This window comes from Anas acuta, chromosome Z, assembly GCF_963932015.1.
Source record: "Anas acuta chromosome Z, bAnaAcu1.1, whole genome shotgun sequence".
In the NCBI taxonomy this organism is placed as follows: Eukaryota; Metazoa; Chordata; class Aves; order Anseriformes; family Anatidae; genus Anas; species Anas acuta.
Genome location: NC_089017.1, coordinates 374346 through 393838, shown reverse-complemented (window position 1 = coordinate 393838; position 19493 = coordinate 374346). Strand labels below are relative to the sequence as shown.

At 43.2% G+C, this 19493-nt stretch overlaps 1 protein-coding gene across 5 annotated transcripts in view; it reads left to right on the top strand.

Moving 5' to 3' along the window:
* Positions 1-19493, top strand: part of SETBP1 (SET binding protein 1) — a 268728-nt gene that overhangs the window by 57029 nt on the left and 192206 nt on the right. For all 5 annotated transcript variants that reach the window (XM_068667665.1, XM_068667662.1, XM_068667664.1 and 2 more), the window contains one exon: positions 713-796. In XM_068667665.1, coding sequence (XP_068523766.1) covers positions 713-796 — 84 coding nt within the window. The remainder of the gene's footprint in view (positions 1-712; positions 797-19493) is intronic.

Sequence of the window (19493 nt, the reverse complement as noted above, 5' to 3'; positions counted from 1 at the left end):
AGCCTCATGGGTTGGCAGTGAAAAGGAGTTGGTTGGACTCACTTTATTTCCCAAACTGCTGGCTGTAGACAGAGGGAAGCTGCGGGGACTCTGTTTCTCTGGAGATCTCCACAGGACAAAGCACAGCATGGATGCTGTGGATGCGTGAGCAGTCAGAAGTGTTGTAGGAGGGTGGGCTGTTGAATTCACAGTAAGGATTTGCTGGTAGTTATACAGACTGGTTGTCCAAATGTGGATAAATCATACCTGTATGCCTGCATTTTGCCAAATCTAGCTACACTAGAAGCAAATTAGCACTATCTGCGGGACGTAAATGCTGGTATATGTGCTTTGCCTCAAGCCATTACAGCCTGGTAATTGCACTCCCTGAACATCATCGATTTGTTCCTGTTCATGTATGTTTATGATAACATACATAATACTGGGCTAAAATAACCTGTTCCTTTTCAGCCTGGTTTGTGTATATTCTCAATGTGTTCTTCTGCACACCTTAGTTTCCTTCTGCCCTTGTGCAACTTCCTTGATGTAGTGATTGGGGAAGGCTCCTTAGCAGCTTGGGAGCTACTGCCTCAGGGAAGGGCATCTCCCAACAATGCAGGATGAGTCCTCAGGTTTTCCTAATGCCCTTTCTTCCCATGCTTCTCATCATAAAACATCTTGGTCTTTGGTTATTCAGACTGTGATGAAGTTTTTCTTGCCTTCTCTCTTATAGGGAAAAGTCATCGGCGATGCAAAACTGCTCATGAGCTGTGGTTGCAGAAAAGGGAAAAATACTCAAGTGAAAGACTCGGATCAGGTCAGTCAATCTGTACTTTTACTAGTGGAGAAATAAAAGAAATGTTAATATTTGATTGATTTAAACTGTGCTATTGCGTATTGGTGTTTTGGACTCAAATAGTGTCTCTGGTATGGTTGACGATACAACGTTAATGTTTTTGGATTTGCTGTTTGTAGAAAAACAAAAAAAAAACCAAAAAAAAAGGAGCAAGATCAGGGATTCATTGCACTAGGAGCTATGAATGCCCTAGCCTGACTTATTCCCATCTGGTTTGTTTATTTATGAATTCTGTTTCTTTATAATAATCCACTCCAGGCAATGTGTTTCTTAAAGACTATTGCACTTTCTGGCTGGCTAAATGCATGCAACCTTTGGTCTCAAACTGTAGCTGCCTGGATGTGTGATTGTTACAGGGAACACACTAGAAAAACATGCCGTTTGTTGCAAGCTTTTGTTCCAAAGTGACACCATCAAAAGAACATTCCTTAGTGAGGTTACTCATGATAGACACTTAAAAGCTTGTTCACAAACACAACTGATGGACAGGTTTCAATATTGCAAGTTTTCAATATTCATTACTCAGCGTGAATTGCCCCTTATTCTCAAATTGGTATAATTGACGTCAGTGGGACAACTTGCAGGGTCCAGCCACTGGAAGCAAGGTGGGCTGCACTCTGAATGCCAGCCAGCCGGCAGGCTCTTCCCACCGCTTTGCACTTCTTCAGACCAGTTGAGTTTTGTCCCTTTCAAAATATTTTGTGGCTATAGCCTTCTGACTTTGTAACTAAAGAGAGGTTTGAATTCAGAGATCATTCATTCTGAAGATGAAATAATTTGTGGTTTGAGCAGAAGCATTTTATAAACATCATGTCATCCAATATTCAGTGTGGTATAGGGAAGCAGCTGATCTCAAATATCAGCTAACTGGCAGTGGGGTCCCTGGTGCAGCTTGTGAACAACTGTGATCAGGTATAGACCTGAAACAGATTCGGTGTCCACAAAGCTCCCGGAGCTCCCAATAATTTCTCAATGGGAAAAAGGCTTAGTTGTCATGAGGGAAAAAGTTTCATTTTCAACATGCATGTTCTTCAACCCTAATTAATAGTGGTGTACTGAGCCTTGTTTTGTTAATACCTAAGAAGATCTGAGAATAGATCTGTCTATCCTGTGGTGGGCTGTGTTGTGAGAAATGCTGGTTACACTTATAAATGCTTTGGAAGACTAAGTTTTTGTTTTTTTTTTTAAATCAGTATTTTTAAATAATGAATTCATTGTCATGTGCCGTAGTATCAGTTCACCATCGAGACAAGGATTCATATGAGTTCTCTTTAAAGCATAGCTTCCCACTCTCACAAATACAAGGTTAATATTCTCATGTTGAAGTTCTAACACATAAGGAGAAAATTAATTTAGAAATGAAACACTTCCACCAATCTTACTCTTTTGTATTTTGATGTACGCTGGCTGAATCGCTCTTGATTTACAACAGGGCTAGATCAGGGTCAAACCTCTTGCAGTAGAGATTAAAAATGAGAAGGGAACATCTCGATTGCAGGAGAGGTTTACAAAACACCATCTCTAACAAACCCTAAGCATTGGACCTGAATCTCATTGATCACAGTAATTTAATTATAGAGTATGCAATAGCTTTTGAAGGGAGAAAAAATCTCAGCCTCTTAAATGTTTTGTGGGGCAGTAATGAATTACTCTTTGCATTTGGTTAATTTCTGAAATCTAACTTCAGATGCTTAGTGATGTGCTGTCCACCTCAATAACTTTTTTTTTTTTTGCTACATCAGCATAAACTACTGGGCAAGTACCTGATGCAGAGGCTGCAAAGTGCATCTGTCCTGCCTCTGGATGCCAGGACTTCAGGGGATAGGAGCTGGATGGGGAGAAAGTCTGTACAGGAGGGTGGGTGGCAGCGTGGAACATTAGTCTGCGAATGCAGGACCTCAGCTCAGCTTATAAATTATCCCCTGGGCCTTGTAGGTAAACACAGACTTCTGTGGTGACATTGGCTGGGAAAGGCAAACACTTGCTGACAATTGTAGGCTAATCCTTCAGGACACTAATTGCCAGAAAACCAAGGAAGCCTTATTTTAGGAACAGATTGTTTCACTTTGTGAAGGGAAAAAACACTGCGCTAGATTTAGTTTTATTTGCTGAGGCCTTTCCCTCCCTGCCCCCAGTCTCAGATTTTGAAGATTTACCTTCATAATTGTTGTTGGAATCTATTCATTCTTTTCTTTCTTTCTTTCTTTCTTTCTTTCTTTCTTTCTTTCTTTCTTTCTTTCTTTCTTTCTTTCTTTCTTTCTTTCTTTCTTTCTTTCTTTCTTTCTTTCTTTCTTTCTTTCTTTCTTTCTTTTTTTCTTTCTTTCTTTCTTTCCTTTTCTTTTCTTTTCTTTTCTTTTCTTTTCTTTTCTTTTCTTTTCTTTTCTTTTCTTTTCTTTTCTTTTCTTTTCTTTTCTTTTCTTTTCTTTTCTTTTCTTTTCTTTTCTTTTCTTTTCTTTTCTTTTCTTTTCTTTTCTTTTCTTTTCTTTTCTTTTCTTTTCTTTTCTTTTCTTTTCTTTCTTGCAGTAAATGAATGCAGTAGCATTTCATTTACTGCTATTTCTCCAATGTGCCTCTGGAAGGGAAGACACCATAAACTCCTTGACCTGTGGTCTGTGTCCCTGGGCCTGACATTGAAAAGCACCTATCTGTCTAGTGGTTTCCAGGGTGCAAGTCACCAGTGAGTAAATTCCAGCCCTGTCATTGTGGAGGGCAGAAGCCCAAACAGGCTCACGTGAGGCTGGGATTTCCCAACAGTCACAAGGAACTCAGCTCTCCAGTTGGATTTTCACCAGAGCAGGAGAGGGACCAGTGGTCTGTGCTGCATGGCCTCCCAGTCCAAAGGAAACCATACAAGCTGAGATGAAAGGCTAAGCAGTGTAATATAAATCCCACAAAACCTTTGGTAGCCTCCAAGGGAATACAGCTGAGCACACTAAAGCAGTCAATTCCTGTCCTCTGTCTTCCTTCTGTGCCGTGGATGGTTTTGATGAAGCGTTGGGTCGGTGGAGTGGGATGACTGAGAGAAGTCCCAAAATAAGGCTACCTCTTGGCAGCAAAACCCTCGTGTCCTTGGCTGCCATTGGCACCGCTTCCAGTTGTTTGTGTGCTTTGTGGGAGTGAAATTCATCTGTGCTCCAAGGCCCAGAACCAAGTCTGTGCACCACAGACATCCTACTGTAATTGTAAGGTTCATATATGCTCTTCAGAGTGGTTATTAGTTTCCCAGTAATTTATGCCTCCCCATAAATTATTATACTGTTGGTTATTATTTGAGGTGCGTTGTTGCATAAGAATGGCAATCCTGGGTTAGGCTTTCCTTGTACTAAATAGTATATTAACATATAGCAGGAAAAATGGTTCCTGGGGAATGATTTCGGCTGTGTCACTTCTGTACTTTCTAAGGAAATCAAAACGTCATTTAAGAACAGGGGAAAACTGTGTGGGATGACAAATAGCATGTGTATTAAGGGTATAAACAAGGCTGAGAACCAGAAGTAGCAAAGAGCTCCATATTCTTAACACATGCAGCTTTGCCTTTGTGACGTTTAGTTTTATTTATTTTTCCCTGCTTCTCCCAATCGGTAGGCAGCTCATCAATGCTTAACTGCTCTTATCCTTTAATTTTTTTTCTTTTTTTGCTTAACTTTTCTGGTGGCTTGTGCAAGTTCAAGTGTTACTGAAAACTTGGGTCCTCTGTCTTTCTGTTTGTTTGTTTTTGGTTTTAATATGACAAATGCGTGTCTCCTCTAGAAACGGTATCCATGCTGCAAAGTAATTATTTAGTGAATGGTGGATCCAGTTCATGTTGGCAGGGATCAGATTAATCATTACTAATCATGACCCCTCTGACAGTAACCTCATCCCTTGCCTGAGTGCTGTTCTGTATTACAAAGTAATGGCTGTTAGGGGATGGTTGGGCCTCTACTCTCACTGCACCAGCACTGGGCACAGGACTGCTGACAGGGGGCAGAGGAACTTGGTTCAAAATCAAAAATAGCCAGACACAGTCCATGCTCCAGAAATGAAATAGGCAGCTTCCCCTGGGGGCTTCTTTGCCTCATCTGAGTGTCCTCCTTTCCTTCCAAGCCTCCTGAGAGTTTACCTCCTTCCAAAGGTTGAAGTCAGTGCTTGGATGAAATAATCTCTCTGGTGTTTTTTGTTGTTGTTGTTGTTGTTGTTTGTTTGTTTGTTTATTTGCCTGCTCTGATTTTTGTTGATGTTGGTTTTGGTTTTGAATTTGGGTAGAACCCAGCGCAACCTAAAGCATGTGTAAGCCAGATCCTTGCGGTCTATTGCAAGGATAAGATTTTAATGTCTAAACTACTGCCTGCAGCAGGTTTCAGCTCTGGGACTCCAATCATCCCAAACATTCCCTGAAACAGATACCTTTTTGAGGATTTCTGAATTCTTTGAGAAACAGTGCACTACTGAGGTGAGGTGTGTGGTCAGTTTCATATTGGACACAAAGCTGTGAAAAGTTCAGATACATAAATACATGCTTACTGCTCATGACACCAGAGATCTTCTGACAGCCGACAGTAATTTAATTCGTGTTTAGTCTGGCTTTCCTAACACTACCATGTCTTTTCAGTAAGGTATGGCACTGTTTTCAATGGCTGTCATCAGAATTTCAGCAAAAGCACAATGGGTGAAATATTGGATTGAAACTAATCATCTTCCCAAGCCCCACGCCCCAAAATTCACCTTACTTCTTAAACCCAGGACAAAACCCTTAGAAGAGAGCAGGGAAAGAACATCCTTTGTCTGTCTAGCTCTTCGATACCTGGAGGGTAGCAGTAGGAACTTGGAGCAAATCTGCCACACTCTTTTGATCTCTGCCAAAGTTGTTGTGGGAGTAGTATTGTTTAATGGTTGAAGGAATTTATTGAAGAATAAAAGTAACAGCAAAGACAAAGGGCCCAATACAAATTATCTGGTAAACCTCTGTCAAATTTTACGTGCTCAGGGCTACTGGTAATTTCCCGTCTTAAAAAACAGGGGGGAAGCTCGAGAGGAGGAAAGGAGGGTAAAAAGTATATAAATAAACCCACCTCTTTAAATAGCTAACTGCCCTGGCCTGAACTGTGTCGGAGCTAAGTTCCTTTGGCAGCTGGCACTACAAAGTCTGTTGAGGGTGTGGCAGAGGGCTGACACCAGGTTTGGAGAATCTGCCTTAGCTTCAGTGGCTCTGCCTTGCATTCGTTCACTTAGCAAGAAATGTGCTGGAGCACAAAATGAGGGAGTGCAAAGGCTCCCACCGCCACACACCATCCAAGCAAATCTGGATCACACCCCCATGGTTAATGTTTCTCTCCTCTAAAAGGAATAAGAGCAATAAAAATAAATGAAAGCATTGGTAACTGTTGGAAATACATGGATGGAAGAAAGCAGAAGGAGAGAAATGGGGGAGTGAAGGTAAGCCTACATCTCCTGCCCTGAGTTTATGGCAGAGATTTAATCTCTGCTTGAAAAATCATTGGATTCTGCATGGGTTATAAAAAGAAAAAACAAGAAGTAAAATACAAAGAGAGAGGACATTAATTGTCTAAGGTGTCTGGGCAGTAAAGCACCCTTAAAACTATTTCATTCATTGAACGAAGCAGGCTAGGTAATCCTATAAGGAACACAGGACTATAGGAAACTTTCTAAGACCATCCAATCCTTGAGATCTCAGGCAACTTACACATTACGCCACTGATTAACACATTCCTTTTGTCACAGGTTACAAAGCAATTATCAGAAGTAATCCTCGTAGCTCTGTCATTACACTCATCCCACCATTTTACTTTCCAAAACACTCACTCACATTATTACTGCATCTTGTTCCTGCCACTGGGTTAGGTCTTCTTACCCCTAATGACATGAGCATTGGTCATGGTCAAGTGGGCTGACTTTGTTTTTCCATTCACCCACCACAATTCTCTTTCTACTGGCCATTCTGTAGGGAGGAAACAGTCCCACTTGGTGTTTTTTGTTTTGTTTTGTTTTGTTTTGTTTTTTGTGAAAATTTCTTCCTCTCAGTGGCATCTGACAGGGGACAAGAGATATCTAAATGAGAGACTCACCACCTCTGATTTCTCTAGACCTTCTAGATTTCCAGAGCAGTTATGCTTTGGTAATCTCTGAATCTAGTGCTAAGCACCTGCGCTCCTGGTGGCTGGGAAAGTTTTTTGCTTTCATTCATCTGTTGTGTGGAATGGAAGTAGTTGTGAAATGGAACTTGGATGGTTAAGTACCCATTCTTCAAATTTACGTAGGTTTTGAAGGGATGGTGTTATAAAAGAAACTTCCTAAGTGTCAGCCTCCGAACAAAAGAGATGGAGGTTATGGGTGTCCTTTACAAGTTCAGCCGTAATAGGCTTGTGTTGCAGTGGGTTACACCTCCCTCCATACAATGCCATTGGTAAGCTGACATTTCTAATGACCTTTTATAATCACCTATTTCCTTTTCTCACTCACTTTATGAATAGTCTTGTACTCAGTTCAAGAGTTTCCTACCTCATGGTCTCCTCTTACAGTTCATGTTCATTTCAGAATGGGTTGGGCTTCCTGTAAAGCGTAGCACAGTGTGGACTGAAGTTCAATAGAGCCTTTCCTTTCTACAGGAAAGGAGGGGGGAGGACCAAAAAACGCGGAGTGCCCTTTTGCAGGAAAGGCTCCAGAAATGGCAGACAGCAAATTACTTTTTTTTTCCTTCTGAGGCAGTTCTGAACGCATCCTCTAACACAGTGTCCGGCCCCTGCTTGAGATGTAAAACTTAGGGCTATGACCTTCTCTAGTGAGTGCTGACCCCACGGCAATTTCCTGCCTGAGCTGCAGTATGAGAGTCCTGGCGCTGAGGTTTTGTCCAGGTTCTAATACAAGAAATGCATTTGCCAACTTGACTCGACCCTGCACCTTCAGTGGGATGCATTATCCTTCGCTTCCTGCCTTCAGTTGCTGTGTACCGCCACCTTGCATCGATGGGTCCTTTGTTCAAGCTCAGAGGTAGGGGCGGTTCAGTGGTGGCTGAAGGGAAGCTATGCGGTTTTGAAAAGCAATTTGAGAGCCCTCTGAATGGAAAGTGCTTCACACGTGAAAAAATTAGTGTTATCAATTGTTATCATCAGACTCAAATCCTGAAATGTCAAAGGGTCATTTATACTAGTCAAACACAAACATGGAGTGTGCTAAAAGAGAGCTAAAGCAGCTGAAGAAAATGCTGTCTCATGTCATTTCAGGATTGCAATCCAAGGGAGCATTAATAACTATTTTGTTATTAAATTCATTGATCTCTCTATACGGAAGGAGATGGAGAGAGTCGGAATTGAGAGGCTGTAGCATTGAACCTCTCCAAATGGTCCCATCCCTCCCAGCATCAGCTAAGAGGAGATGCAATCAGGGCAGGGAACACGTGCAGGTGAATTGGGAAAAGGTGCAAGTGAAAGTTTGGGTTAGTCCATTTGATTACAGCTGACTTAGGACTGTCTTTCCATGTCACTCTCTGTCACCCTGCTTGCATGTGCTGCCTTTCCCTCTCTGTTTTGTTCCCATTTCCCCTTAGTGGATGCCAACGTGTGAAGACACCATGGCAGGGTCAGTGTCAACCACTCTTAGGATGACAGCAGCCATGTGAATCCAGATCTCATCTCCTTGGAGGTTCATGCAATCTAAATGGCCTGCGCGGAGCTGCTGAGAGCTGTGAGGTGCAACGAAAGCGCAAAGGTTTTGCCAAGGGTGGCAGATGGAGAGTAGGACCTGCTCATTGCCCAGAGCATCATACTGGCAGCTTTGTGGAGCACTTCACACTAACCTCGGCGTGGGTGCAAAATGCTACCCAAGCAGAATGGGAGCAGTTTGCACCCCCCTTTTTATTCTGCTTGTACTGAATTCAATGTCAAGACAAAATGAAATGGAGGTCTTAAATCTCAGCAGGTCACCTCTCTTGGAATTGTACCCAGTGTGGTGGTTCTGCATTCAGCAGATACTCAGTCATGATATCAGTTATTCACACAAAACTTGTTCACTTGAGTTTTCTAGCAGCTCATGTAACGGCTATTCCTGACTTTCTCATGAGAGCCCATTCTGCTTTTGAGTTGACCATACTAATACAAACAGGTTGCTCCATCTAAACAGTTTTTTGTTTGTTATATCCTTCTACTTGTTGTTATATCCCATTTAGTGAGTTCCTTGTTTGAGCCTACATGTCTGGATTGGTGAGAGACAGCAGCAGCCTAAGGTGTATATATACCTTGGGTTTAAAGTTTCATTATGTAGGTCAAAAGCAGTATTGAAAGCAATACCTCCTGGAAGCCACTCAGAAAAGTCTGTCAAATAAAGCTATAACCAAAGTGGTCTTTTTGTAGAAGAAAAAAATCCCCTGTGCAGGGGAGAAATCATTCATGCTATATTTCGAAAGTCTTTACAGCAGGTGGGAGAAGAAGCGGTTCGGTGTCTACTGAGTCAGCTTACCCTTCAGAGATGCTGCTTCAGTCCCACCGTCTATCACAGGTAGACATGATTTAATTCCCTCAAGACCTCAGCTCTCTTTTTAAAGCAGGGAAAGCAGCATGGGTATCCTTCATGTTAAAGACTGGGGAGTACTCAGATATTACGGTGACATAGGCCTTACCTGAGATAGGTTAACACCAGCTTGAATATATAGTGTGGTTCCTAATAGCATCCCAACAGAGGGATTTTTTTTTTTAAGTGTTTTATCTTTAAAAGAAACAGACAAAAATCTGATCTGAAGTAGAGAGGAAAAAAGTCATATGATTCTCTGCATGAGTAAATTCCACTGCAACTGGTTCCAGCCTGGAGAATGTATTCACAATTGGGTTATAAACCCTCAAAACCAAGACAACATTGCTAGGGCAGTGTAATGGGATTGTTCTGCTGTGGCTCATGGGCACATGTTAAGTGTCATCAGTTTAGTCTACAACTGGAGGTTGTTAAGTGCAAAACCATTTTAGCAACTGCATCTTACATGCAGGAATGATCGAATATTCATGGATTTTCTTTTGTTGGGAAAAGAAGGAGAGGGAAATGCAAAACCACAGGAAACCACACTGTCCTTCCGCAAGTAGTTTAGTATTTTTGGAGGGCAGCTGAATCAGTCTGGCAGCTGAGTATTGGTGTAGGCGACCAGGAAATCGGCTCTCGTTCTCCATCGCTGATCTGTTCTGCAAACTTAGACAAGTTATTTCATCTAACTTTTTCCTCTTAGTCTTATCTGCTCGAGGATGTGAGTTGTTTGTCAGGGAAGTTATTTCACTGTGTTTTTGCAGTGGGTTAGTCTCTGCCTGCAAGACATTGATACTGAGCAAATAAGGACAACCTATCCAGGATGAGGCATCATGTTTTGTCCCACCTGGGATACCTATTGTGAATATTTTGGTAGTCGATGCCAAGCTCTTTATAAAGAGCTCAAAATATTTTGGAACTGAGTGGGAAGTGATTGCCTTACCCCAAAGCTGGGGTGAGGAGAGGTGGTAAAATTAACTGTCCCAACCCAACAGCCTTCTCAACGTGTCCTGGGCTGCCTGAACATTTACCTGCTATGGAGCAGCCATGGAAAAACATGATGATGAGCTGGTGTAAGAATCTCCATTTGGATGCAGGTGTTAGGGAACAGAGGCTCTGAGTTGAACCATGGCCATGTTCATGTGGAGGTCCATTGAAACCTCTCCCTCAACACCCTCCCTAGAGGTCAGTGGTTGTACTTGGAAGACAAGGGAATGATTCCTGATGAATAACTGCCCACAAAAGCTTTTATATTCTCCTTTTATCATTATCAAATCATGCTGGAGAGGCTGCAGTGCAACAAAACTCTAAAGCTTCATTTTCAAGAAGCTGCTAGGATGAAGACAGGGTATTTCAAAATCAATACTGAAGCTTGTATTTGAAAGAGCAAATGGGAGAGTCATTATAAGCTGCTTTGCTTCTCATCTCTAATTCCCCATATTCATAACTTAAGCCCTGTCATTTGGATTTATCCTCTGTGGCCTGCAGTGACACCAGGAAAAGTCCTTCTTTTTAATTCTGTGTTAAAAAAATAACAACACTGCAGGGCAGGATCATATCTCCACAGAAGTTTAGGGCTTAAATGCTCCATGTTGGGCACCAGATTCTGCTGTCTTCTCCCCCTCCTGTTTGTTCCCCTCCTCTCTCATCTGCTGTTATACATCAATCATCCGCTTTCCTAGAGGCTAGAATACAAGCAGTGTAATCCCAGAGTGAAAGGATAATGATAGAGCCAATCCTGCTCATGATTACTATTCTGTCCTCCTAGATGCCATCACTGGACTCACAACAGGCTTTTGCTGATGGCCGTGTTTCAGCTAGGCTGAAGAAAGCAATGGGGGTGGTAATCTAAAAAAACAACTCTGTGATGGTTAGGTGATTGTTAAGTGTTGCATCTCCATCCACTTCTATTTTAGGTGGTTTCCTAAATTTCTCTTTCTTTTATTACTTGTTGCTTTGCGCTCTCTTGGTGTGTACATCACAAATGCAGTTTCCTCAAACAGCAGTATTTTTAATTGTGACCTGGAAATGAACCTCAGGCCTGACACAGCCAACCCAGCTGAACTTTTCATAATACATAAAGGATTGGTATTGAATTAACTAATTGCATGGAAATAAGAAAGACTTCCTACATAGACTGTGTTTTTTGTTGTTGTTGTTGTTGGAAAAAATACCATAGTGTCAAATGGTATTGTGTTAGGTGGCCTTCAGAAGAGAATTTTTTTTTTTTTTTTTTGTATGGAAGTAAAGAGTATGATTAGAAGAGGTGGCATTACTCACCTCCAGAAAACTCCCACAACAGTGTGTGCAGGAGAAGCTGATGCACAGCAGTTGACTTCTGGCAAGCCCAGGCAGCGACAGCTTGTTCCAGCAGCACCGTCTCTCTGCTCCTGTCTTTACTGAGCCGGACTCGAGAACACATGATATTCTGTTGGCAAGTTTGGGAGCGAACTTTGCTGGGAACCCAGTACTTTTCTCTCATCTGCTAAACCTTTATTAAGCCCCACCACTACTTTTTCTAACTCCCCTCTGGACTTTGAATTATGCTGTAGTGAGCGTAGCACACGTGAGTAAGAGCTTAAGGTCTCCCCCACTTGGGTGGTCCCATTAACCAAGATTTGCTGTCTTGGCTGCAGAGCCATTCCAAACATTGCTGCTATTTTTCTTCCCCCAGAATTTCTCACCTGCCTTTTTATTTATTTATTTATTTATCCTTTTTTTTTTTTTTTCCATGCCCAATCTATTAATACGTGTTTTAACCAGTTAACTTTGGAACCGAAATATTAACTGCACAGGAGGCAGCTATTCTGAAGGTTCATAAAATATGTATCAGAGCTGGGAATATAAAATGCTCCCATTTTGTAGCAGACAAAATGGATAAAGTGCTGAGTGAAAATTGAGAGGGACCCAACTTAAACCTTTGAAAATCTCTGCCAGTTCCGACGTGCTGTATTTATTTTGACTCGGGAGGCTCAATCCGGTCCAGATGAGGTCATTTGGTGGGGAGCACACGTGTCTGCACAGGGCTGGAGGGAGGGAAGCCTGCAGGATGCTTCAGCTCCGAGGCACTGAGCTGCCAGGGAGCGGCGGTGGGAGCAGGCTGCCAGCCCGTCGACGTGTTGATCCTGGCATCAGCGCGTGGCGTTGGGGTGGAGGTGTTGTAATGTTTAAGTTCATTTCTTTTGAGGCAGGCGGGACAGTGTGGCTTTTGTATCCTCAGCTGCTTGTTGGTTAGGGTAAGTGGAGGCAGTGCTCAACGTGCTCCAGGAATTTGGGGATGGGGGAATGTGATTCAGTGGGGTGCCTGCAGTTACTCTTATGTGACTCCACACGGCAGAGAGCCGATTTCATCTGCAGGGCTTTCAGCCTGCTGTCTTTAACCCTTGCCCCCTCAGCACCTGATACCTGCTCAACACTTTCTTTTCCCCTCCCTACTCTCCTGCATCTTCACTTGCTCGTCTTGTCAACAAAATTGATAGCTTGGCCATTTGTCTCCATGCAGCTTCCCTTTCCTCTCCTGGACCTCCATCTCCACTGCTCGCTGCTGCATCCCAGCAGGTGGGGAAGGCTCCTGCACCCTCCCTGAGCAGCCCCATCCTCCCTGCTCCCCCCACCGCCTCCCTGCCAGCAGCGTGTTTGCCAACACTTTGCACGAGGAAGCTGCCTCTATAAAAATAAACCGTGCTGAAATCTGAGAGACAGAAACCACGCCAACCTCACACTTCATTATTGGTAATGGCAACCTATTTGGTTTCCATTTGCAAACAGTAGCCTGCATATGTTCCTCACCACGCAGCCCTCATCCCTGTGCTGCTTTCTGCACAAATTCAGGCTCTCCCTGCCCCTTGCTCAGTCTGCTTCAGGGTTTGCTTGCTGTGAGCCACAGACACTCTCGGCCAAGGGGAAGATGCCTGCTTTACAATTATAGTATGGAAAAAGCCCGTTAAATCACTGACTTAATTGGCTGGGTGCTCACTGCCAGTACAAGGTTGCCATCTACAATGGGCCTGATCTCTTCTCCAACCAGTTTCACCTTTTTTGCCTCTCAGCCTGCTTTTATGGCTGCTTTACATCAGAGAAACAGACCCACATTTCCTTATCTTAGCCCCAAAGATCACTGCCCCAAGGGCACTGCCGGGGGCAGCTGTCTGCGTAGTGCCTTGCTCCTGCATCCTGAATGCTGCTTGGGCCGAGGCTTTCAAGCAGATGTGCAAGTCTCTACCAGGATTATTTAATGTTCCTGATTAAAAAACAAACAAGCAAGCAAGCTTTCAAGCAGCAAGGTGAGTGCTGCGCTGCTGCCCACACTGCCCATGTGAGCTGCCCAGGTCCTGGTCCCATCACAGGTGTGGATAGGGTCTGTGGCTGAGTCCTGCAAGGGGCTGCATCCACAGGGGACCCCACAAGGGCTGGAGGAAAGGGCAGACACACACGAGTCTGAGGAGGAGCTGCCTGTATTGACTTTCACTCGATTTACTGGAGCAATTGAGTTTGTCAGTGAAATGCGAGACGGGCTCAATCAGCTGTCACACTGAGACACTCCTGTCACTACTGTCAATAGCTTCGAGTTTCTGATCCTTTCTCAGATTAGCTCTGTGCCAGAACATCAAATGAAAAGCTGTTTGGGGCATGGGGAGGGGAAAAAGTCGAAGCAGTTACCTAGGAATCAGTTTACAGACTTCAAAGCGCTGCCAGGTTTATTCTGATGGTGCAGAGCAGCAACATGCCTGGAGTGTAATTTAGCCTTCTCTTCAGCCCCAAGTTCACTCCAGAGCGAGAGGCAGGGATCGGAGAAGAATAGAGGCATCTCTGAGATGCACCCAAATGACATGCAAATGGCTTTCCTCCTGTGGAAGAGCTGCACTTGATGGAATAAGTTGCTTATCTTAGCTTTCATCCTGAAGGACTCTTCTACCTTTGTGTTGGCGGAGAAATGAAGCCATTGGTGGTGGTATCGGGGCACAAAAGGCAATGCCCCTGAAAGGAGAAGAGTGTGGGGGGGGTCTGGCCAGCCCATGTGAGAAGCTTTCCAGTAGTGCTGAGCCCAAAGTATGCTTTTTTTTTCTATATCAAGGCAAGAGCTTTATGGCCTGTTAAGTCATTTCAAGACCTCTTCCTTGAATTTTGTTTGGATCTGGAACAGCCCTTCTCGAGAATGTTTCCGTCAGGAGAGATCTCAGTATTAATCTCTCTATTTATGGGGAAGAATAACCCATCAGGAGACAAAAACACCCCCCAAAACCAAAAACTTCAAGAATTTAAATCTCTTTCCTCTGTTCCAGCCAAAACAGTTTATGACAAGGTGAACTCACCCATTTACACAGAAACCGAGAAGGTAATGTTAATCTTATTAGAAAAATAATCTACCACCAAAAATATAATAATGATAGGAGAAGGAATCATTTTGAGGCAAATTCACAGAGTAATTCCTGGGAATTTACTATATTCTTCTCGTGGTTGAGGTGTTAAGCATTTTGATATCAATACATGAATTATACAGATTACTATTTTCCTTCTGCTTTCACAAAGAAACTAAGCACGGGAAAGCCATGCTCTGCCTCCCTTTTACCAGCATCATTGCTGCAGGGCTGTTAGCTTTGGAAGTTTTTGACCAACTCTGTCTCACAGTGGGGCAGTGTCAGTGGGGAGGATTGCTAGGCAGAGCACTAATCTTGAAATTGCATTAAAGGAAGAAGTCTAGGTTTTATTTTTTCCCCATTACTTGATTCCATTTTCAGGTTGCTTTTGAGCTGGAAGAATCAGAAGGTTTATCTCTTTCTCCTTCAAAATCACCATTATCCTTCCTAAATTGCAGCTGTAAGTGTATTTCATTGCTGACCAATACGCGAGCAGCTCTCCACCCCGAACAAACCGTACCTTCCCTTCTTCTTAATTGTTCAAAAAAATACTCTGTAAGTGGTCTTTAATATCAAAGGTAATCCTGTTGATTCTCCTAGTGGCATAAATATCATAGGGAATGGAAAAGTATGGGAAAAGCAATGGTAAGGAGGGGGGGAAATAAAAAAGCACATTGTCCTTATAGAGCATTTCAAAGCAAATGCTGGATACATACCTTTCTTTGACCTTTTCCTTAGATTAGTGGTATAGGCAGCTGCTGTGCTTGGATTACACATTCCGGGGTAGGGTCTGCCTCTCAAGCAAGGTAGGGGTGTGCATGCGTGCGTGTGTGCACGCGCGTGTGTTATCCAACCTGTCAGCCAAAGGTCTGCAATGCTAGTTTTAGCTCTTTCTGTGTTTTCATAGTTTCCAAGGGGGTGGTGGTTGTTTGTAGGCTTTGTTTATGTTCACTTGGTGACAGGAAACCTAAGAGCTTTTAGTGAATTCAGATATCCTTGGGATGCGAGGTGTGAATCTCCAGCCATTTGTGTTTAAAGGGTTTCATTAAACCTGAGAAAAGAGGAATAAAATAAACATCCAGCTGCTTTTTAGCTGCAGATGGATGAAAGGTTTGCAGCCTGTGGGCCCCTCTAGGATAGCAGAGATACCTATAAAGGGAGAAATTTGGGGAAGAGATAAAAAGATAAAATAATAATAATTATTAAAGACACTGTTCAAGTTGTATGTGGTGTTTATTTTACTGAACCCCTACCGAGCCAGCTGCCCTTGCTAAGACCCTGGTAGAGCAGAGCATGTCCTCATCCCCAGGATGGGCTTCGTGGGAGGGAGACAGCTCTAACAAAGGCACAGAGGCTGCCCTAATGACTCCAGCTATTTGCATCCACCCCAGCAGAACTGGATGCAGCCAGGGGATGTGCTCGCCCCCTCCGTGCTTGACCTCCCTCGATGGGCAACAAGATGGGAGACTGGCACTGCAGAGTGTAGGGGGATGGGTGCGTGGTGCTTGGGGTCCCCGCAGGAAGGGTTTGGGGTCACCAAGCTGAGGCTGGGGGGAGCTGGACCCGTGCTGCCTCGTGGAGTGCAGCAGGATGGTTCAGCTCCCAGTCTGACACTTGCTCCTTGGGGCAGGTCCTTCCCTCCGATCGTGTGTTTGCATGGTGCCTCAGTGCAGATGCAGGGGTAATATAAATAATAAGGTTAAAAGTCACTTTTCTTGAGGGGAGGTGAAAAGGGAGCGGAAATGGGGCTGCTACTCAGCTTCCTGGCTTTTCCTGGAGTCAAAAAGAGAGTGCAAAGGGTATTGCAGGATATGTCAGAGTATTTAGTCTTGAAGCGTTGGCCATCCTGTTTTTATTTCCTTGCAGACATATTTCAAAGAAAGTGTTTAGATGGAGCTGATGACCTCGCTTATAGCTGAATTGGCTGTCACTTCCCAGGACAAGTCCCCGATGCCATTGGTTGGGCTGGGGTTGAGCTCAAGGTTCCCTGCCTGCATGTCTGCCTCTCACCATGTTCACACCATTCGCGCCAGAGTAGGGCAGTTTTCAGTGTATTGCTAAAACCACACTGCTCTTTATCATTTGGGAAGGTGATTCTTACTTTTTTTCTTTTGTTCGATCCATACCATCCACCAGCCCATAAAAGGGATGGGAAGCTCTGAGATGAAACTGTCTTTCCATGAGGAGAAATATTACAAAGAGAAAATGAATGTGTGGGAAAGGGATCAAGTGAGCTGCAACATGAGGACATCAGTGGAGATGAAGGCTTTGCCTTCTTGTGTTGTGGAGTTCAGACTGTCCCAGCTCTGAGTGAAGTACTGCTAGTTATGAATTTAGATATGAATCCCTGTCTTTTTCAGAGCTTTCATGTAATGAGGAGAACTCTTTCTTGAAGACTGAATTGTCTATTTGTATTTTGTCAGATGTTGGCAAATCATCAACAATTAATTGCCAAAGAACTGAATTCCTAGCCCCATGGACAGATCTGATGATTCTGGAGATGTTCTATGGCTTAATAGCAGCCAATCAGTACTGCATCGCTTGTGCTTCAACTTCAGCTGTGATGTGCTCTCTGATGCTGTGTGCACACCACCTGCTAACACATAATTCTGGGAGTTGGAGAGAAGTAAATTATTATTTCTAAGTCTTCGGCTTCTCCAGTACTCATCTCCTGTGTTTCTTCAAGTCCTACTACAGTGGCATCTCAGCTTAACTAGGGCCCTTAAGTTTCTTCCTTAATAGTAATGACATAATTTATTTCATGCTCGTTTTCATTTTACCTCATCTGCCCGAGGTTCCTAGCCATATTGTTCCTGGCTTACATCGAGTCTTTTCTGGCCCACAGAAAATCATGTGGGAGCTTTCTAAATCTTCTGTCTTGCCAGGTCACCCTGGAGCTTGTCTCTCACTCAGTGCTCTCATCTCAAAATGAGGGTGGTGTAGCTTCTTTATGTCAGAAAGTGGTGCCAGGAGGCACGCATTAGCAGTCATGGTGACAGATTATAGTTATTCCAACAATTCAGGCTGTAAAGCTATTGAAAATAAGTTTGCATCTACATCTGGGTATGCTTACATGCCTACATGAGTGTGACTGTAAGATGCAAGACTAAAGACAAATGAATTTTGATCATACTCTTAAATAACAAAGTTGGTCTTGAAGTTTTTTAATGAGTGCTTTCTCTCCAGTCAAAATTTCCTTCTCCCAGTATTGTATTTGCTGTTATGGATGACAAGAATGCTCATGGCGTAGCTTAAATAAAGATCACATCTCCTACTGGAGAGTCCCATTTACCTCTAAAGCATCGTTCTCAGCTGTTCCCTATTGTACAGTGCACTTTTCTTCCCCTCTCACTTCCCTTCTTCACTCCATCTCCAGCAACAGTAGCAAACTGTCCTTCTGCATCAGCTGTCATTTACCCAGTAATGAAAAAGGCGGTAGAGAACAGTTTTCATTTATTCTCCATAGACTCAGTATGCAGCAATGAAAAGCTTTCATTCTTACCATGCCAAGGTTCCCAACTTTCCCGATTCATTTCAGTTTGCCCAAGGATCTACATCTGAACCCTTACCTCCTGCCTACATTATCCACTTAGCATTCAGCTTGGTCCAGGAGTGGAAGGATGGATGGTTTGCCTGGGTTGAGTTTTGCTTTGGGACCAACATAGCCAGATCTTTTTTTTCTTTTTTTCTTTTTTTTTTTCTTTTTTTTTTATTCCTTTTTTTTTTTTTTTTCCCTTTAAGTGTCTGCAGCATCAGTGAGTGATGAGATTGAAATTGTAAACTTGAAACTCAGAAGGCACATACATAGGATCTCTTTTTTATGATGTCAAAGCTAATTCAGTATTTTTAAGGAGCTGGGCCCACAGTCTTCAAATATTTTGACTTTAGCAGTATTAGCAATTCCAATGATAACTGTGCTGATAGTTTCTCATGTGTAGGTATGATCTTTAATCCTGAAGCGGGTGTGATTCACCAACAAGGAACTCACACTTCCATGCTGGCAGCTCCAGCATGCTTGCCTTTAAAAATACAGATCCTCTTTGCAGTTCTGTGCAAGGTTTATTGGCCCACTCCTCTGCCTCCTGACAGCACTCCCAAGAGTGGAGGTTGAAAATGAAACTACAAAAACTTTTATGCTGTTTCTGGTGGCTCCACCTTTTCTTTTGTATTACATAAATATGGGGAGTTACACCCTGTGACTGCTTTTTCCCATAAAATTAGATTATTATATATAAATTTTTAAGTTCTAAAATAGCTGTAAGAAATGAACACTAAGCTCTACAGTGCTATGTGCAGTAGTAATAACACTAGATTATTAAAATATTTTCATCCACTGGCTCCAAAATGACTTCACTGGTTTAAAAATCAGGCTGAAGTTTGAGCTGGCAGAAAACAGAAAGGTCTTTCAGGTTGCTTACTGGCTTCTGAAATGCTAGAAAAGACTGGAGTTGTATTTTAAAGATTTTATCTGCAGCGGCAAGGCTGACAAAATATCATTTGACACAGGCAGTGGGAGTGTAGGAACAATAAATTGAAAAAATGCAGGGAAATTTGAGGTTTCCCCAATCTGTTGATGACCTCTGAAGCTGGAGAGCCAGCAGGGGGGATAGGGGAGATGGTGTTTGGGTTTTTAATTCATTCCTGGAGGACGTGTGTGGTTATAGGACCGCTGTGCTTTCGTGCCACTCGAGCTGCCTCTCCAGCACCATCTTTTATCGGGAGGATGTTTGCATAGTGAGAGGCAGCCTCTTCATGGAAAGTCAGCTGAGCATTTCTGCACAAACAGTCAGATGACACGA